This window comes from Camelina sativa, chromosome 15, assembly GCF_000633955.1.
Source record: "Camelina sativa cultivar DH55 chromosome 15, Cs, whole genome shotgun sequence".
Lineage (NCBI taxonomy): Eukaryota > Viridiplantae > Streptophyta > Magnoliopsida > Brassicales > Brassicaceae > Camelina > Camelina sativa.
The window spans coordinates 975951-996649 of NC_025699.1; the positions used below are offsets into that span (position 1 = coordinate 975951).

Consider the following 20699-nt stretch of genomic DNA (forward strand, 5'->3'; position numbering starts at 1 on the left):
GAAAAACATAAACGATCTTATTGATATTAGACCAAAACATGGACATACAAACATAATCACTTACACGGAAAATAATTACTTTTAAAAAATAACTTATTATTGCAACATCAACGTATGAAGGGTTTACATAAGCAGTTAATCAGAAATCTAAAATACAATAAATGTATTGGGAACAATATCAGTCAATGATAAGATTGGATCTTCAAAAGCAAGAAACAACATCCTCATAATTCATAAAAAATAAACGCAACAATTGTACACATCTAAACGAAATGATATAAACATATAGTGTATTAATACAAGTGACTGCGAATCCCATTAAAACGAAATAATACAAAAGAAAAAAAGAAATAGACCAAAAAAACAAGAAAGTGCCAATTACACCACAACCCACGCGTTGCGTGGGGAAGCACCTAGTATTTAATAAAATTATAGTCAGACAAATCTTGCATACTTTCTAACCAGNAAAAAAAAAAAATCAGAATAGATATAGAATGTGGGAGGCACAAATGCTAAAAAGGTTTGGTGTCTCCTATATATGTCCTAAGTTAGACAAAATTATTCGGAAAAGAATAAAGTTTAAGTATTAATTATCGGCATGGAAGCCTATTGGAAGCTATGTGTACAAAGTTTGAAAAGATCCATATGTAAGTCTAAACTGATCAGTAATTCAATATACATATGCTTTCTTCTTTGAGTTCGGAAATCAAGAATTAACCAAACATGCGTCTCCTAGTTACTGGTTATAATGGTCGGTGTTGTCACCTAGTGGCTTTATTTTATCGCTTAATTCGAATTTAAATATCTACATAATCGTCTTCTCTCTATATTAATACTAATATAACATTAGTGAATATTATTGTATAAATATTGGCAACACAGATTTAGCTCATATTCTCTATTCAGTTGTTGTAACCTTGTTTATTGCTTATCGATCTCTTCAATCCAAAATTAGTCAAACTACGATTGAGGTTGATAATACTACTATACAGAATAACGGATTCGTGCAAACTTTTAATTTATGAGATCCCATTACAAAAATTTATGCAACATACTTAAAAACTTTTTTTTTTCTTTTTTTTTTTCCTGTCGCAACTCGCAAGTAAAATAATTAGGGGATCTAGTAAACTGATGACTTTTGTTGTTGTTATTAAGCTTAGAGAATCAACTGAAGATAAATCTAGATTCTGCAAAGTTGATAAAAAATAGATTAATTGTTCAAAATTTTGTGAATTCATATAACTACAAATAAACATGACTACATGTTTCTTAATAACAAATATACATGTATAGACGCAGATATATGTGTGTTCGTGTGCCACCCTATAATATTACGGAGAGCGATGTAAGATTGTATAAAAAAAATATCTTGGATTTGTCTATGCATGATTTCGAATATATATAGATTTTGTCCTTCAAATTATCAAGTGAACGTTAAATCAATACTTTCATGTGATGTTTACAAGGTTAGATCTAATGGCAGAATTTGGCTTTACAAAAAAAAATAAGATTTTTGTCTTAACTATCCGATTAAGATCTTGCTTGAAGTTGTTAATCAAGGTTTGTGTTTCGGAGAGCAGGAATCGACAAGAATACAAAATCTGATGAACCCAGCTGTCTTATGCTTTTTTTCTTTTCCTTTTTAATAAATAAATTCAATTCAAAACTAAAATAATTCAAATTACATGTACTGATCGATCGATATACACATTTTCAACTCGCTTTTAAATCAGATCACTAAGCGTTTCATTAACAACTTTATGACCAAGCTAATTTTTATTTTTTTTAATCAGTTTTCCTAGCCGAGATCTTTTAAGAACTATGTGAGCATTTGCTTTGTAAGATTTGTTAAATTTCTCTTTTTGTCTCAGATATGCATTATCGAGTGACTTAAGAAATTGCCAAGTGAAAGGAGGTGAAGAAGCTTATGACCGCTTTAAGGATTCACTGTAGTATTTTAATTAAGCAGCAAATTAGTGGATATACCGGGAGTTCTTTTTCGGCTTATTAATAAGTGAGAATAACGATTTATCTTAAAATGTTGAGGATAATTCTCTAAATATAATAAGCGGAGTCCTATATTTTTGATAATGATTAATTAATTCACGTGACAATTTGTCCTACTATAGTTGTTAACCAGATAAACTCAAAGCATATATGTCTACTTTTTGCTTTCACTAATCATACAAGTCTATTGATGATCTTGCACTTTGGGATTAATGTTTTGTGTTAACTAAATATAGTCAAGCTAGTTTTTTTATTAGATTGACTAGTAGTCTAGGAGTAGTTTATGATCCTAGTCTTTAATTAATTGTATTTGTGACTTGCGATTTCCACTTGAATGATTTCACATCATACTACCATGGCCATCTATCTGAGAGGTCTCGATTCTTTTTAAATTTCAATAATATTTGATCATTACTCTCTCTACGTACACGCGAACATGAAGATCCCTAGACACAAATTTTATTGCAAATCAATTATTTATATTTTACATCTAAATACATAAATTGATAGTACGTACATACTAAATCTCTTTGTCTTAGAAGAGCTTTTTGACTTCATCTTATATATTCGAAAATAAATTACAAAATGTAAAACAACAGAATAAACTTTGATTACACGATATATAGACTATAAAAGAAAAAGAAAAAAAATGGATGGAACGTTGCAATAAAGTCTAAGGTAGAAAAACAAGGCATTTGTTGCATCACCACATAAGAGTAAAGCCAGTTCATGTCTATCTTGGAACCTGTCGATAACAAAACGAAAACAACAAATAACAAAAAGAAGATATTTTATAAATTACAAAAAGAAGTAGAAAAAACAAACAACAACTAAAAGTTCTCTTGATAGGATCCCATAAAAATCGACTTATTTGAAGGAAGGAGGGGAAGGCTGAATCAGACTTTAAAACTCAAATTTGTAAGAGATATGTTTATGTGATCAAGAGAAGAGAGAGTGTGTGTGTGTATATTTTCCCAATGTTTCGTTCGCCAAGAAATCAAATAAATATTTCACGCCGCAACTATAAAATATTACTGTATAACCAAAAACTATATAGTCTTACTTCTAAAATATTACTGTATAACCAAAAACTATATAGTCTTACTTCTAAAAGAAGGCACAGAAGAGACAACACACACATATATAGATGTGATCTTCCATGCATAAGTTATCTATGTAGAGTTTCGTTTTCCTCAATAGAAGTAGTAAACAGAAACATTTACGTTAGAACATGAACGCTGAAATCAATCAATATAACAGTTATCGAAGATTAATTGACCAAGCGGAGTGTTAGAAAATAACTTGATCAAAACCGTAAAATTATAGTAGTATTGTGATGACAAAGTTACTACAGTTTGAACAACTACTTTTGAATTTTTGTTTTCAGCATTAATGTTATTAAGAAGATGAATTAAAAACTTAAAATATTTGTTTGATTCAAATGTAAAAAAGACCTCGTCAAACCACAAAACTTCAGTTACAGAAAATTTCATGTAAAATTTTAAAAGAAAAAAAAAATCATATTCATTGACTGCACAAACCGACACTCATCAATTCGCTTTCTCTTACGAAAGACTTTCTCTATTTATTAAATTATGATAGATTAAATAAATATTGCAGCAGACAATTTAGGACTTTACCCCAATTGGGTTCCATCTCATTTCCTATTTTCAACACCAAAGTGAGGATCGAGAAAGAGAGAGACGACATAACCAAAAAAAGAAAAAGAATAAAAGAGTACGTTTGCTCAAAACCAAACAAATATAACAAATATATATATTCACGAGGAATTCAATCAGCAATAAAAGAAAAAGAAAGAGCAAACGATACCAAGATTGAATTAATTACCAGGAAATAAGCTTCACCATGTTGTAAGGTATGCATCAAAAAACCGAACTCATCGGTAGGGAGAGGAACACCTGAGGAATGCACCAAAACCAAATCTTCTCCAAACGTTGCTTTCATGTCTATTCCTCCTCTCGTCACTTCTGTCGGAACTCCGTTTATAAACACCGTTATAACCCCTGAATTTCAAACATATATATTTCTTATATATTATATATGTAAGAAAGATTAGATTAGATAATTACTCCAGTTGTTAACAAGGCATTATTATTTAAAGAAGAATTAAGCTACTACTCATAAAGAGTCAGTTCTTTGGTTGGAACTCATCTAAAGCTTTTTATTCCTATGTTTTCTTTAATAAAATTGAATTGTTTAAAGTGCTTGCTCTCAAATACAAAATGTTAGGCAATACCGGATGCATGATTAACCAATAAGCAATTATTATTAAGTAAGTCGCCAAAAACAAAACAAAAAAAATGGACGTTTCTTTGGTTGAAACCCACCCACAATTGGATTTTTTTCCCTACCTTTAAAACAACTTTACAATAAAATAATTGTTACATTTTGAGACTTTTTGGGGAAAGGAAGAGGGTTTAGGGGACAAAAACACTTGAGCTTATAAAGAAAGAAAAAAGAGTCATGCAATTTTTTTTTTTTTTTGGGAGTTTTGTGTTTACCTTGTTGGTAGTGAAAATGGGAGTTTTGATCAGGTGGGCACAAAATCGATGCGACATTTGAGCTTTGATGTTGATAATGAAGATGATTAGCTTCTTGGTAACCCATTTGGCTAGACATTGTTAAGAGATTATCCATGCCACTATTGCTTTGATTATCACATCCACCGCCACCATAAGAAGATGAAGAGCTAGCTGAAGAAGAAGTGGAAGAGGAGCTTGAACAAGAAGGAGGAGAAGAAGAGAGACTAAGGAAAAAAGAAGGAACTTGGGATGACCCACCAAATAAGTAATTAGAAGAAGTGCTACAACCTCCAAACCCCAAATCACTCCCACTATGATGTGGTAAGCTGTTGCTCACCATCATCGTCTGGTCACAAGTGTTGGTGGTTGCGGCAGCGGCTGCAGCTGCAGCCTGGAGCTGTCGCTGCCTCCTGCGGGATCTTGACCGCCGGTTTTGAAACCAATAGAAGACATTTGCATCTCCCACCGCGCCAAATTTCTCGAGCATCTTTCGTATCCTTACCGTCTCTTCTTTGGGAGGGTTAACCATACCACTGTTGAAGATCGATTCAAGTATGAGTATTTGTTCCGGTTTAGGTGACCATCGTGACCGAACCGGTTCAGATGTGGTGGAACCGGAGGCGGATGATGATGGGGGTGAGCGACTATGGCCGGTTGGGCTATGTGGATGTTGTTCTTGGTCCATTGCTTTCAAGAATATTGATTTTTGTTTTTTTTTTTTGTTTTTCTGGTTATGGAGAATTTAAAAGAAGCCACAAATTGTTTGTGAGTTTGTGAGAGGTGGTGAGCTGAGGGTAATGAATTTATAGGAGAATGATTACTTAAATAATATTTTTTTCCTTGTATATTAAGTTACATGTGGTTTATATTATCTTTATCTTTTTGTGGGTTCATCAATATAATATACTTGAATGATTTAAGCATATTTTATATTTTGTTACATATAGTATATATATAGGTGCCAAAATGTATTAAGAAGTCTGAACTCGGAGAAACACAAACGAGTGGACTTGGCATTTGAAATCTGAAAATATAGCAACTAAGCAAAATACTCTTTGACCATTGCAACTAGGGATATTCCAAAAAAAAAAAATCAGTGTCCCTTATCCGCTTTGATTTGCATGGCAATCAAATTCATTAAATACATTTGCCATGCTTAAAACATAATTTGGCACTAACGGATACCTATTGACTTTTGGTTTAATCCATCGTTGATCAAAATTTTATCCATAAAAAATTTCTAAAACCAAAAACCAAAATTACAATTACAAACATTATGTTCAAACTAGCTTAAATGCATTTGAGTGTCACCGGAGCCCCGTCCAAATATAAATTTTTGAAGGCAGTCTTGATTAGTTTTCTAGATTAATTAGTGCTGGGAAAAATTAGAAGTCATAAAACACATAAAAATTAATTGGAATGAGAATGGAGAGGCGCATATTGTACCGTCCACCTGAAAAAAAAAATTATATGAGTAAGTCGTCGGTTATGATTGTCTCTCTTTCTGCTCTATAAATCATCAAAGAAAAAAAAATATTAAATTAGTATTCTTTTTTTTTTTAAGCAATACTTCTATAGCTTAATGATCACACCATCGTAATTTAAAATATCAGTAAGCTCATAACACATACTAATGAGTACCTGAAATTGAAATCTAGTATTGTATAAGTATAATGGCAGATAAAACTGTTTGCGTCCTGTTATTTAGAAAAAAAGTATATATTATAAATTTCTTAACATTATTATCTTGTATAATATCCAATCGTCTTATCGTTACCTAGTTTGTATTTTCTTCACTGAAACAGACTAATTTTGGCGTCATGCGACAGAGGCGCCTGAAAAGATTTTTTTTGTCACTTACATGAAAAAATATCAAAATGTTTTTCTTTGTCACTAAGTTTTGAACACTTATGAAAATGAAGAAAATCCTTGTATAGTAAGTTCTTAAGAAAATTTATAATTAAAATTAATTTATAAGTTGTAAAATCAATAATATATTTTGACCATGTAAATTTTTTTATAACATTCTTTTAGCATATTAAGTAATTTTATATACCCAAAAGACGATCCAAACCGAAGGTCAAAAAGTAAAGAATACCATGCAGTTATTTATTACCTATGACGTTGGGAAAACATGGCTTACAGTGGGTAGCCAGCCACTTGATGCTTTTTATTTTGTACGTGCAAAAATTTATTATACCATATTTATTTCATTATTTTGACAGTTAAGATTTAGTTGTGCGCTTCCTTTTTATTTGTTTATTTTAGAATTCTATTATTTTTCTATCATTTCTCTATGTTGTTTATTTTTAAAAATTCTATTATATTGTTTGTTTTATTCCTATAGGAACCCTGATTTTTAATTTTATTGTTGGTTTCTTCTGTATGTCTAGCCTGTTTTGGTAATATCAGTACTTTGGTCAAGACTCCAAGGACGATTATAATTATAAAATAGTTTTCTGATCATAGTTGATCGGAGATTCGTAGGTGTTGTAAAAAACTAATAAAAATGATGAGAAATAGATATTTAGTTTCTCAAGGGCACCTTGGTTACTGAGTCCAGATTTCCGATCAAGCATCTTAATATTGAGACTTACTGTCATTAAGTCAATTCTTAATTAACAAAGTCTCTAGTCAAGTGAATGCGTATGAATCTTGGAGTTATCCATTGTTCATAACCATAACGATTACGAGCGTAGAGTTACACATACTCATGCATGTTATTAAATGTAAATGTGAAAATTATTTAAAAACAGATATGTGAATTAGTGTATATACAGTGTACAAATGATGAAAGGGAATGGGGTGTATATTCAGTGTACAATGATGTATGATGGATGGATCAAAATAATATTTCCTTTTTTTTTCGTTAGGGAGAATGTATTGAACTTTAAATGGAGAATAAAAAAGTCCGTACATAGGTGAGTGTGCGAATACGTATGCAAAAGGTAGAGTGTAGAAAGACACAGTAGGAGACAACTTGCTTCTTCAGATGCCCTCTGTTTTTGACTGTCTCTGTATAATGGTATAGCTGTTTTGGTATTTTTTTCGTTTTATATATTTTTTTATATAATATACATTAATAAAAACGTAAACAATAAAATAAAAGTACTTCTTTTTGTTTTCTCTTGTGTGTTTTGGTGTTGTTTCTAGAAAATATTATTCAATTGACGTATATCTTCGTAGATATTCATATGCAGCATGGGCTCCGGCTACCTCTCTGTACCCGAGCCAATATATTATAGTTACATTTATATAAATTTAATACTATATACTATACCTTAGTTCTTATTTCTTTTCAGTTTCTGAAATTTTATTGTTTTGTTAGATATTTTCTTTTCGTATTTTGGGTAAAAATAAATTAATACCATACCTTGTGTTTTGATTTATAATGTATTTTAAGTAAACTCATTTCAATTAAATTAATAATTGAATTAAATTATATTTACGTAACAATTATATCTAACTAAAAATATAGCATTCTGTTTATTATATTCTAATTTTCTGCAAGTTGATATCAAACTATATTGTAGTTTTCTAACTTAAAGAGTTTATATTTGTTTGATTGACAAGAAAAATGGTTTAGAAAAAAAAATTATATTTGATCAAAAGGTTCCCTGTAAGCTTATATTATATGAATATATATTCGGATTGCAGTTGCAGGGGGACACCGACCAACATGTGGTTATGCTTTTAGGGCACAAGTGTGAGTCTCTTTTGTTTGTTTATCAACGTGTGAATAACAATAATATGTGTTTCACCCGCCCACATCAAATTCACTTTTTTCTGGTTAATGTCCACGCACAAAAAAAAAAACCTTTGTGGCTAAAGTGAAAACTTGTCTGAAGATACTTAATCTTTTGGAAACATGCAATTATTACAGCTATATCATTGAAATTATACTTAACAGGTTTGTTTAATTATCAGAATATATTGCTAGCTTAATTATCTGTTTCAGTATTGTTCCAATTTTATCGGATATCTCCGGGAGACAGTAATTAGTTTTTTTTTTTCTTTTGCTTTTTTTGAAAAATACTATATGTGTGTGTGAGAGACAGTAATTCATCAAACTTATACTGTATCGTTTCCTTCAATTGCAACAGTTAGAGGAGCACTCTTGTAAAAAAGGATTTCTGTTGAGATTATTGATCACGTGATTAATTAAAAAGATATTTTGAACACCTCGTGGTAGAAGATATGCCATAACGCTATATAATGTACTGGAAAATTAGACCTATAGTGTAAACAATAGAGCCTACAATTTAGACTAAAAAAATGGACGAGGCTTCAGAAAATGAGAGGAAGAAAACCCTAGTTAAGCATATAAACGATGATCTCTGTGGTCCTGAAATTCTCAAATTCTGTAAGACTGGCTTCTAGATTTTGTTTCGTCTAAAAACATTGATATATATGTGGTCCTGCTCTCTGTGACATGTACCGATGTACGGACCATAAATATACTATACTCACCAGTCACGACTGATAGATAATGTGTCTGTGTTAGAGATTATAGATTCTGGTGATGACGTAATTAGTAGTGTAACTATATTATACATCGGATTTTTTTTGGGGATTATAACCTTGGGACTTACGTACTAATTATTTTCCGGATCAGAAAGAAAATACTATATATGACCTATAGACTATAGAGTGTATATATGATATACGATGAAAAATGGTTTTCTTTTTCCTTAACACCAATAGTCACAACACAAAAAACATACTATAAAATGTTATTTCCCTTCATTAATAGATATATCGAATAGATTCATGATACATTTTTACGATATTTGCATTCTAAATGTACTGTTGAATGCTTAAGTTTTTTACCAACGGAGCTGACATATGGAGTAGAGTTTTTGTGGATTTGTCCACTGAACTTGCAGAGCACTTATGAAGATATTATAAATAAAAAAAAGATACAAAGGAAAAAGACAAAAATAAAAAAGGAGGAAAAAACAAAAAAAAACTACAACATAGAACATTAATTATTTATTAATAATGTATATGCAGCATGCATGAATCCTGACAAGAAACTACAATCATCTCTCTCCTTCTCCATATTTTAAAGAAAACAAACAAATTTATTTGCCTCATATCTTAAAACGTTGAGAAGATAAATTTGTTTGAAGGGTTTCCACAATATATAGTTAAGATAATTTTTTTCATACAAATAGAGAGTATGCACTAAATGTTATTCTATATATTTTTAAAAACAGTGGATAAACTCATAAAAAGTTGGTTTTACTAATCATTTTTTTTTTAAATAACACGGATTTCAAACGTGTTTTCATTATATGTAATTCACAGCTTTATGCTTAAAACACATAAAATATACACAACTTTTTACGGTGTTACATACATATTTGCCAACTTTAATTTTCTTAAATTTTGTCTATCTAGAGACAGTTTCACCCAAACAAATATCTTCTCACATATCCACAATATAGCTGATATCTATTGCAGATATTGAGAATAGTTGAGAATAATCTAAAATATCTGCCACCAAGTAATTTTCATGATTTCTTTCCTATGCCACATCCATCAGTAAGATAGAACTGCTATATACGGTATCTTGAGAGTTGAGACTCTTGAGACAATGTCGACATAACTTTCCATAAATAATAACAGCATATGGGTTTGGTACAAAACACCTAAAACACATACCAAAGATACGGCGCAAGTGATTTTAAAAATAAATAAAATTCGTAGATCTCTTTTTTTACTTACAAATAATCCTTAAGTTGTTTCAAGTGATACTGATGTGTCTCGCACTTGAATGCTTTGCCATCACAAAAAGAGCCAAAAGGCTAAAGCTCTAATCTTTTTATTTACTAATAAAATTATGTAATGATCAAATAGCTAGGCAGATTCATGCATTTATTTTAATTTCTATATGTTCAGTTCATTCGAAATGTTAATTACGTGCTAAAGTTATCATTAATCATCATTAGCCGGCACTATGTTTGGCCTTTGTTCAGACAAATGGCAATGTTGTTGTGAAAAGGACATGTGAACTAAACAAAGACAAAATCCTTCCTAGTGTCACACACGAGCACAAAACATCACCATCCATTTTCAATTATTACTAGTATTGTGACTAGATTCTAAATAAACTCTAGTTTACTTATGCCCATATTTTTCTACTTCTGTACGCGTGTGTAAGTGTCTATTAAAGGGAATATTAAAGATGCCTTTAGTTTCTCCAATATTTATAAATGTCCATAAGATAAAAGGATGAGAATCGAATTGAAAGTCCTATTGTTCACAAGAAAAATATTATGTGTTATGGCCTACGTAAGACTTCTTTGTCCGATCAAACCTTTTTCTTTCAATAGACTATATTAACAAGTGCCCTCTCTAACGAATAGTACAATCTAATTATAAAATAGCTACCTAGCTAGTCCAGACTACTCTATTCATGTCATATAATTATATAAATTCCGTTAAAACTACATAACTAATTAATGCCTAGCTAGCATTATTGTCTGGAGCTTGATCGTCATTATTCTCTACTACTATATGCTCCAAATCAAAAATATTGGAATCCACACCGGCCACCACGCTATTACAATCTTACTTTTATATCTCTTGGTTCATATTTAATTTTGGGTCCGTTCTTCCAAAAACATGTATTCATTATAGGATATTTTATGTCTTACTATGTTTATTGACTTGCGATGAGGCCGATTACTGGAGGCAAAACGTAACGAGGCCCACTAAAGGCTGTGTCACGCAGTTTTAAAAAATTTGTAGCGTTGGAGCACGCTTGAGGCCTACAACTCGTAGTATATGATATGAGGTACAACACTTTAACATTTATAATTCAACAATAAACTGAATAATCGATCTTTTTAACACCAACATATGGAAGATGCTCAATTTCTTTCGATACGTTCAAGTTAACTGAAGTCTTTTAAGTAAAAATTCTATATCATTGATGTTTAAACTATTTATTACTGTAAATTAAAATATTTTATTTTATTTTAAAGAGAATCAAAAGAGCAAGTCAAACACATCACATAACATATGGAATAGTTATTAACAATAATAGGGAAAAAAACAAACAAACAAACAAACAAACAATAAAGTATTAGATTATATGTAAAAGCAAGTTAAATGTCGTTGAATGCCCAACAATTTTTTCTGATATCACCGTTTTCACCGGTGAGGACACCAACAGCTCCCATTTTCACCATCGCGATCGCAAACTGACGTTTGAATAAGTCGTTGTCTGCTGCGTACTGAGCCACAACACTAGAAGTGGCTTCGTCGGTTGCAAGCCGCTGGTCAAGTTGCAAAACTCCTCTCCTCGCTCGGATTTCCCCAAAGAATGCATTATCAAAAGTCAACGGTGTTGACCTGTCCAGTCCAGTTGATGGGTTCTCTGATGCCGCACATATGCTGGTCAAACTGTATAAATATGGTTTTCAATTATTTAGTGCGTCTACTTTATTTCATCGTTTATCTTCTTCTGGTTGATATGAATCAAACCAAAAAAATTATCTAAAAACAAGATTGAATTTAAATCAAATGAATTTTGGATATCTGACAAAACAAAACCAAATCCTAATTCAAACCAATATTTTAAAGAAAAATCGAAACAAAAATTAAACTCTTTTGAAAAAAAAAAAACTATATTTGACTAAAATCCAAATTCATTGTAAATGAAATATAAAGTTCCGGTCTAGCTTACTTTGCAACCAGGTTCGAGTCCATTGACGGGTCTGGCAGTCCGGTTCCATTAAAATTCGAGAGCCGATCCTCGAATAGATTACAAGATCCAACACCAACCGTGTGTGCACCCAAAAGAGCCACCGCATCGAACGTGTTCAGCATTTTATCCCCAAAGAAACTAAGAAAGGCAGCCACGGAGGCGGTTGGTCCAATAAGGTCAAACACGCCGTTTGCATTCGTTGTTAACCCATCACGTCGCCCCGTGGGGATGTTGTAGTTCGGCCCTCCGGCTAAGACCACAGAGTCACGAGTGGCAAGTGCCATTATGTCAGCGCACGAAACGTTCGAGGGACACTGAGCCTCAAGCTCGGTCTTGATCTCGTCGATTAGCTCAAAGCCTCTCACGCTCAAGTTTGGACCGACGAATCTTTCTGAATCTGTCGAGTTTAGAAGGATAGAACCGTCGCAGCCCTATACGAGATTTAAAGTGTTTTTACAAAATTAATCAACCGATCCAAATGACATATGATTTTTATCATTTTTTGCATGTGTTAAGGAAATATTTAATTTTATACTAAGCACAAACCTATTAAAACGTTAACGTCCCATTTTATGTTTTGACTCGAATTGAAATTAGTCTTAACATATCAAAATGTTCCTACAGAATTTGCAATAAGAATAAATGTTCGATGAGATTCATACGTACCCCGACAAAACAGTCGTGAAAATGCATCCGAAGCAAAGCGGCAGTAATCGTGGGGTCACTCTCGAACTCATCTGTCACGAGATTACGAACGATAGTTTCTGCAGTAGGACATGAATTGTTATAAAACCCGACCTTCAATTGAGCAAACGTGACCGGAACAATGAAGAGAATTGAGAATAGAGTAGAAAAGTTTGCAATCTTCATCTTGTTTTGTAGAAATGTTTATATACTTAAGTGTTATTTGTTGTGGTATGGTATATGTATGTGTTATGATCGAACATTGTTATCAACCATTAATTACTATATATACACAAATTCTATCGTCTATGATATATTTCTATAAAGGGAAATTGCATACGTGTAAGTAAAATTATTTTAAACTAATTAATACAGGTGAATTTATAAACGCAGAGGGAAACATTCCGGTGCCTTGTAGAATATTTAATAAACTTGCTGTGCTAAGTAAATAGTAATATTTTTAACAAAAGTAGATATCAAGAGAGTTTTTTATCTTTTATTGTCGGTAAGATGTATGTTTCAGTTCAACCAAGTAGTTTAAATATCCTATTTTATTTGGTCAAAATAATCTTCTACACTGTAAAATTTATGTGATAAATTATAAATTTCGGAAATTGTCAGCTGCTTACTGCTAAATATAGTAATATTATATTAGTAAAGCTAAAATTGGACATTGACACTATAATTTGTTTACTCTAGAAGACTACAACTATTTATTTTATAACTTTGATTTTTTCTTTTGGATACTTTCTATAGTACAGTTCTGAAAGTTAGATGAATTCAAGTCTTGTACAGTTTTTATAACTCTTAATATCTTATAATTTATAATTACTTAATTTTAAAACATTAATCAAAACTTAATTACATGAAAATATAACAAAAATGGTTTATGGATTGAATATTTGAGTTCATCTAAGATGATCCAAATATAAAATTTGGTGTTATCTTCGCAATAGCTTTTAAAACGTTAGGCAAAACTATGTGTTATTCATTTAGTGTTATTCAATCAATAATGTTTTACAATGATATTAAAAAAGTAAGAATAAATATGATATTAATATTAATCTTGACGTTGGTAATATTTTTTTACGATGCTTTAAATATATATTATCTAAATTCTAAAATATAAATAAGAAAAGGATTTTTCTTTTTTTGGTTCATCCTCGAAATACTCTCTCCATTTCATATTAAGTGTCATTTTAGCCTGGAAATTTTGTTTTAGAATAAGTTTCACTTTGTATTTCCAATGTAGATGTTTGATAAATTTTCCAATTTTATCCCTTATCCCTAATAATTTAATGTATTAACCAATAGAAAAAATTGTATAATATATTAATAATTTTATTAATATATGTGAGGAGATCCTAAAATGACACTGAAACCGGAGGGAGTATTAAAATACATTTTTATCAAGCAAACAAGGGTTGACTTTTTCGGGCTCATATGAACATATTCGTATTCTAATAACTATTCCTCGTTAGAGAGACGTCAGACTAGTGTTGAAGTAGTTCTAGCTAAATATAATAAGAAAACAAAAATATGACTTTTCTATATAGAAAACCACATACACTATACTTTCCTAGTTATATGTTACATTATAAACACAATAGTAATGTGATTTTCATTTTGGTTATGTGTATACCGGAATTGGTTCTTCTTTTTTCCGTAACTTTTCGCTCAAGTAAATTGGATAGAGCCGGAAAAAATTACATATCCAAGTGCTTGAGCATGAGAAAGATAGAAACTCTGAATTAGTTTGGAATCAGATCAACTTAAATCACAAATCTGGTACCAACGTAACATCTTGCGGTTTTCTGGTACCAACGTAACATCTTGCTGTTATCAAATCGATTCACCAAACCTTATTTTAAGGATATACATACATAAATAAGCAAACAATCACCATTTCACAATTCATCAGAAGCAAGAAAGAAAATAAAAACAATCAAGAATAGAAAAAGTTTATAAAGCTTTAGTTGAATGCTCTACAATTCCCCCTGATCTCACCCGCTAAACCCGTAAGCACGTCAACGGCTCCCATCTTCACCATCGCAATCGCAAACTGACGTTTGAATAGTTCGTTGTTGGCTGCGTACTGAGACACAACATCAGAAGTGGCCGGATCGGTCGCCATTCGCTGGTCAATAAACAAAATTCCTTTCCTCTGTCTGAGCTGACTAAAGAACAAGTTGTCGAATGAAAACGGCGTTGACTGGTCCAGTGCCGCAAAGCCGCCTGGAGCCGCACATGTGTTCCTTAGGCTACATGAGAATTATTCAATATATATTACAAGTCTTCTTACCAACAAATACCTAGTTTCAAATCCTTTTTTTATTTTTTGTAAATAATTTTTCTTTTCAACTGATTGTTTCAATCATTGTTCTGCTTTAAATAATAAGCTTACCCTAGGATAATTATCGAATGATCGTATTCAAAACATTACTAAATAAAATATTTTGTAAGAAACTTAGTCACTAGCTAATATATATATCCCATCTATATAGTTTATGTCTTAAATCTGATTTAAATTACCTGGCAACCAAACTGGGGTCCATAGTTGGGTCGGGCTGTCCGGTTCCTTGAAAGTTCGTGACTCGGTCCCCAAAATTACCACAAGAAGCGACCCCAACCGTGTGCGCACCCAAAAGCGCCACCGCATCGAAAACGTCCATCCCTTTGTTGCCGAAAAAACCTAGCATACCTGCGACAGAGATGCCTGGTCCAGGGAGGATCTGCTCTGCGTCTGCAAGGTTCGATACAAAGCCATCACGACGTCCGGTAGGTACCGGGTAGCTCGGTCCACCACCTAAGAACACGGACTCACGTGTGGCGAGCGTGATTATGTCGGAGCACGAGACCTTCAAGGGGCATTGAGCTTCGAGTGCCGTCTTGATCTCGTCGATCAGCTCGAACCCTCGCACGCTACCGTTTGGGCGGGCGGTTTTTTCCGGTGATGGTTGAGTCGTCGTTGGGTCTATGAGGAGAGAAGCGTCGCATCCCTAATAGTGATCATAACAAGAAATTGTTTTAAACAATAATAAGTTAATTTTCTAATCTATTTTACTTTTCAGAAATTATATATCTGGTCATGTTTTTACATTTAACGTTTACTTTTAATGAAATTAAAGTTGATTTATATATTTTGAAATTTTAAAAACTTTTTTTTAAGAAAATATAATATAGTCAACACATAATTTAATTGGCTATTTCGTACCTATTTCTCTTTGATTGCATCGCTTTTGGTAAACCTAACGATATCAAAATTGAAGATGGATGTTTGATGAGAATCATACCTGGACAAAACAGTCATGAAAATGCATCCGAGTCAAGGCGGCCGTGATTGAAGGGTCACGAGCAAACTGCTGGCGGACCAGGTTTTGTACGATAGTCTCTGCATTAGGGCACGATTGACTGTAAAACCCGAATCTTAGCTGTGCTATTGCCACGGGGAAAATCAAGAAAATCAAGAGTATAACAGAAAAGTTTGCAATCTTCATCTTGTTTAGGTGGAAAATGTTGCAATATGATAGTGTGTTATGTTCTTGTGCAATGGCTTATGAGACCTCTTAAATCAACAACTACTATTTATACGCCAAAATGGGCCGTTTATAAAGAAAACTAGCAATTGACCCGCGCTACGCGCGGGAATTAGATGAGGGTTTTTTTCCAATTGTTTTGTTACTTTGTTTGTTGGTTATATATTGTTTCTCTTTTCGTCTGGTTATGTTGTTCGTATGTTTTTCTTTGGTCTTTTGTTCGGTTATTTTCTTCTATATGTTTTGTCAGGTAGTATAATGAAGTCAATTTTAGAATTTTTATTAATTTTAAATCATCATGATTATTTTTTTTTTTTAAACATATCTTATTATATAAACCTTGGTTCTCAAAGTTAGTAATTCACCAGATCATGACACGTGTTAGTTTAAACGATCAGAGATCAAAATTAAAAATTTACCAGATCATGACACATATCAATTTTAACGATCAGAAATTACAGTTTTCAAGTATTGTAAAACAAAGCATAAGATAATTGTAATCTTATTATATTAAAAAAAAACAACTAAGATAAATATATTATGTTCCATCCATATCAAAGTTTCACTGTAGACAAAAAACAAAAAAAAAACAAAGTTTCACTGTTACAAAGATTCTCAATCACTACATGGTAAAATAAATATACTATGTGCCATCCATATTTAGTCGTATAATTATACTATATAACCTAATACATTAAATTTTATGTCTTTGTTTGCACAAAAAAAAAAGAAAAAAAAATTATGTCTCTACGGTTAGCCAATTTCGGACACTGAGTACTGCAATAAGATTTGTGAAGGCACATGCGAAGAAAACAGAGATCATGAAGAACCGATTGGAAGTCTTAGGAAAAAAACTTGAATTGAAGTCTAATCTTTTTATTATATTTAAAACCTTATTATGTAAACTTGGGTTTTCAAATTAGTCATTAAGATGATCATGACACGTGTCAAGTATACCGATGAGATGTTGACACGTGTCAAAAAATAATTATTTTTCCAAACAGCTAATTAAGAATATAACATTAAATCTAAACAAAATTTACATGTTTATATCTAAAAAAATTTCTAAATCAAAAAGAAAAATTAACAAAACTAATATGTTTTCCATTGTATGCTACTTATATTATACGTGCTTTCTTAATAAGATTTTGACATGTATAAACAATCAAGTAATTCACTAAGCATGTATATTATTATTAATAAATAAATAGTGAATAATAAATTTAAAAAGAATAACATAAGTTATGTCAAAAGAATTATTTTTTTTTGAAACATAATAGAACATCTAATTAAGAAAATTACATTATATCTACATAACATTACATGTTTATATCGAAAACTTTGATCTTTGATTTTTTTTTCTGATATAGTTTTACCGATCTATTGCGTGGGTCTTTGATTCGTGCGTGGTTTTCAATGGAAGCTATCAGATGCAATGAAATGAAATCGAAGTAGATAATTTAATCGAGAATGGAGACACTGATGGAGGTTCCAAAGTGATTCTACAGTTAGTAGCATTATAAGTTTGGAAGATAAGTCAGTGGTTGATGTTTCTGGTCAAAATTTAGAGTTTTCTTTTCTGAATAATGTTGATGATTCCGGTACTGAAACAAGAGCTGCTTGATCGAGTAATTGAGAAGCGGTTTCAAATTTGGGAAGTTGGAACGGTATACCATTTTAAAATTGGTTTCAAACCGGATTCATGTGGTTTTCTATCGGATTAGGTTTGTAAACCGTTTAAACCAGGTATATGGAGAAATATATGAGAACTTTGATTCGGGTAAAAATAATTTGAGAATTTATGATTCGAAAATATTTGAGACGAGGTCATAGCTTTAAGTTGTTTTGGTACAATTGGATACTTCTAAAGAGTAAATAGGTCGTTGATCCTTAACGTGATTATGACATATGTCATATTTTGGATTATATATAAAGTTTCTATTTTGTATATCTGAATTATCTAAGACATATATACCATCATGATTATAATTTTCTCATTTTTATTTGTATTATATTATATTAACATTTTTTCAGTTTCTCAACTTTTATTGGGTTAGTCATAAAATCATTGTAATCGAGTAGATAATTTTCACCAGTTGTTCATCCAATATCTTTGGAGTAAAAAAACTTCATGGTTAAAGAAATTATGTCACAAAACAATTTTAGTAATTATAAGAACTATAATTATGCCAAAATGAAAGTAAAGCAACATAGAATTTGTTTAATTTGTTTAGAAGACATTTTATAGCTGGTGATAAAGAGCATACTTTAACAATAAAATAATTTTGGGTGTAAGAACATATTTTTAATGGTAAAACATAAAATAAAATTGTACATGATTAGTTATTAGATGTTGCTTTGATGAATTTGTTGCATGTAAAATATCTTGTGAATAAGTTATGAAACGTTTTTGAAATTTGACAATAATAATATTTGTAATGATGAGTATTTGGCAAAAATTTTAGTGGGATATAATTTAGCTTTAGATTATTGTAATAATTGTTATAATATATTAAAATATAAAAATATAAATAAATGTATGAAAGTAAATACAAATATTCTCTAACTTAAACTATTTATATATTTACTTTAGGAAATAAAATTTATTTATATATTTTTTTAAATTGTTTAAAATTTAGAATTTATTTTCTTCAACGATTTTTAAACCCGCACGATGTGCGGGATCTTATCTAGTAAAATTAGAAGTTAAGTTTGTATAGTAATAGTCGTTGTCTTGCTTTAGTCGTTAGTTGTGCTTAATTAAAATTATTTTTCATTTTGTCATTGGATTGTTATTTGGTTTAATTATATATGGTTGTAGATAATCTTTTCATTTATTTTATTATTTTGTAACTTGTTTGAGTAGTTTTTTGTTGATGCTTTTGTATTTGTAGTGATTAGTTAGTGGTTTTTTAAAAGATTTGTAACAGGTATATTTATTTTAATAATTCAAAGTGGGGTGTGATTAGTTTTTTTTATTTTTTAGATGAGTTAGAATTGGGTTGTTTTTAGGGGTGTCAAAATGGGTAGAAACCCATGGATTTACCCTGTTTGTCTATTATTTTAATGGGTATGAGTTAAGTTTTTATACCCATATAAATAAATGGGTTTTAATAGGTTTGTCCAATAGGTTCGTGGGTTTATCGGGATAAACCCATTAGGGTTATGAGTTACCAATGGGTTAATCGAAAAAATAAAAATAATATATATATGCATATAATATAATATAGTATATATTAATATGTATAATATTTTCTTTTTGTAACTAATTTATGTAAAATATCTAAAATAAATGTTAAGTTTTTCTAGCAAAAAAAAAAAAGTAAACAGTAATATATATGTCAATGATCTAAAATGAATGTGAATTTTTTTTTAATATATAGATATTAACTTTTTAAGCTTGAAAACTTTAGTTGGTTTTATAATGCTATTTTATATAATATATTATGAACTTAATATCAATTATTTTATTTTATTTTATTTATATATGGGTAACCCATTTAGCCATTGAGTTTTTTATAATTGGGTTTGGGTATATAAATTCAACCCATTATAATAAATGGGTCAGATTGAACCCCCCCCACAAAAGTCTCTAATCCATATGGGGATAGGTCGGATCGGGTCGGGTTACCCATTTTGACACCCCTAGATACCAATGAGACCTCTTTACTTGGCTGCTACTTCAAGCATAANCTAACTTAAACTATTTATATATTTACTTTAGGAAATAAAATTTATTTATATATTTTTTTAAATTGTTTAAAATTTAGAATTTATTTTCTTCAACGATTTTTAAACCCGCACGATGTGCGGGATCTTATCTAGTAAAATTAGAAGTTAAGTTTGTATAGTAATAGTCGTTGTCTTGCTTTAGTCGTTAGTTGTGCTTAATTAAAATTATTTTTCATTTTGTCATTGGATTGTTATTTGGTTTAATTATATATGGTTGTAGATAATCTTTTCATTTATTTTATTATTTTGTAACTTGTTTGAGTAGTTTTTTGTTGATGCTTTTGTATTTGTAGTGATTAGTTAGTGGTTTTTTAAAAGATTTGTAACAGGTATATTTATTTTAATAATTCAAAGTGGGGTGTGATTAGTTTTTTTTATTTTTTAGATGAGTTAGAATTGGGTTGTTTTTAGGGGTGTCAAAATGGGTAGAAACCCATGGATTTACCCTGTTTGTCTATTATTTTAATGGGTATGAGTTAA

The 20699-nt window shown here is 30.8% G+C and overlaps 3 protein-coding genes across 5 annotated transcripts; all 3 read right to left on the minus strand.

Moving 5' to 3' along the window:
- Positions 2518-5308, minus strand: LOC104744461 (WUSCHEL-related homeobox 11). Of its 3 annotated transcripts, XM_010465521.2 has the most exons (4): positions 4809-5308; positions 4530-4721; positions 3856-4031; positions 2518-2752 (listed from the first exon to the last, which is right to left on the minus strand). In XM_010465521.2, exons 1-4 carry the CDS (start codon positions 5233-5235, stop codon positions 2741-2743), a joined length of 807 nt encoding a protein of 268 aa, XP_010463823.1. In that variant the 5' UTR covers positions 5236-5308; the 3' UTR covers positions 2518-2740. The 3 variants fall into 3 exon arrangements, with proteins under 3 accessions (XP_010463823.1, XP_010463822.1, XP_010463824.1); XM_010465520.2 differs by having other exon boundaries at positions 4530-5308; XM_010465522.2 differs by lacking the exon at positions 2518-2752 and having other exon boundaries at positions 3954-4054; positions 4530-5308.
- LOC104747984 (peroxidase 57-like) lies at positions 11666-13162 on the minus strand. The gene is made up of 3 exons (XM_010469685.1): positions 12934-13162; positions 12247-12698; positions 11666-11963 (listed from the first exon to the last, which is right to left on the minus strand). The coding sequence occupies exons 1-3, from the start codon at positions 13135-13137 to the stop codon at positions 11666-11668; spliced, it is 954 nt and encodes a 317-aa protein (XP_010467987.1). The 5' UTR covers positions 13138-13162.
- Positions 14827-16490, minus strand: LOC104744462 (peroxidase 28-like). The gene is made up of 3 exons (XM_010465523.1): positions 16245-16490; positions 15484-15950; positions 14827-15212 (listed from the first exon to the last, which is right to left on the minus strand). The coding sequence occupies exons 1-3, from the start codon at positions 16446-16448 to the stop codon at positions 14924-14926; spliced, it is 960 nt and encodes a 319-aa protein (XP_010463825.1). The 5' UTR covers positions 16449-16490; the 3' UTR covers positions 14827-14923.

Bases quoted from the DNA above. Each gene is read 5' to 3' on its own strand.
- LOC104744461 (XM_010465520.2), bottom strand. From the start codon at position 5,235: ATGGACCAAGAACAACATCCACATAGCCCAACCGGCCATAGTCGCTCA. The intron at 4,032-4,529 runs GTAAACACAAAA...TTTGAAATTCAG, and splicing joins CCATTTTCACTACCAACAAG to GGGTTATAACGGTGTTTATA.
- LOC104744462 (XM_010465523.1), bottom strand. From the start codon at position 16,448: ATGAAGATTGCAAACTTTTCTGTTATACTCTTGATTTTCTTGATTTTC. The intron at 15,951-16,244 runs GTATGATTCTCA...GATCACTATTAG, and splicing joins TTCATGACTGTTTTGTCCAG to GGATGCGACGCTTCTCTCCT. The intron at 15,213-15,483 runs GTAATTTAAATC...ATTCTCATGTAG, and splicing joins GACCCCAGTTTGGTTGCCAG to CCTAAGGAACACATGTGCGG.
- LOC104747984 (XM_010469685.1), bottom strand. From the start codon at position 13,137: ATGAAGATTGCAAACTTTTCTACTCTATTCTCAATTCTCTTCATTGTT. The intron at 12,699-12,933 runs GTACGTATGAAT...AATCTCGTATAG, and splicing joins TTCACGACTGTTTTGTCGGG to GGCTGCGACGGTTCTATCCT. The intron at 11,964-12,246 runs GTAAGCTAGACC...ATATTTATACAG, and splicing joins GACTCGAACCTGGTTGCAAA to TTTGACCAGCATATGTGCGG.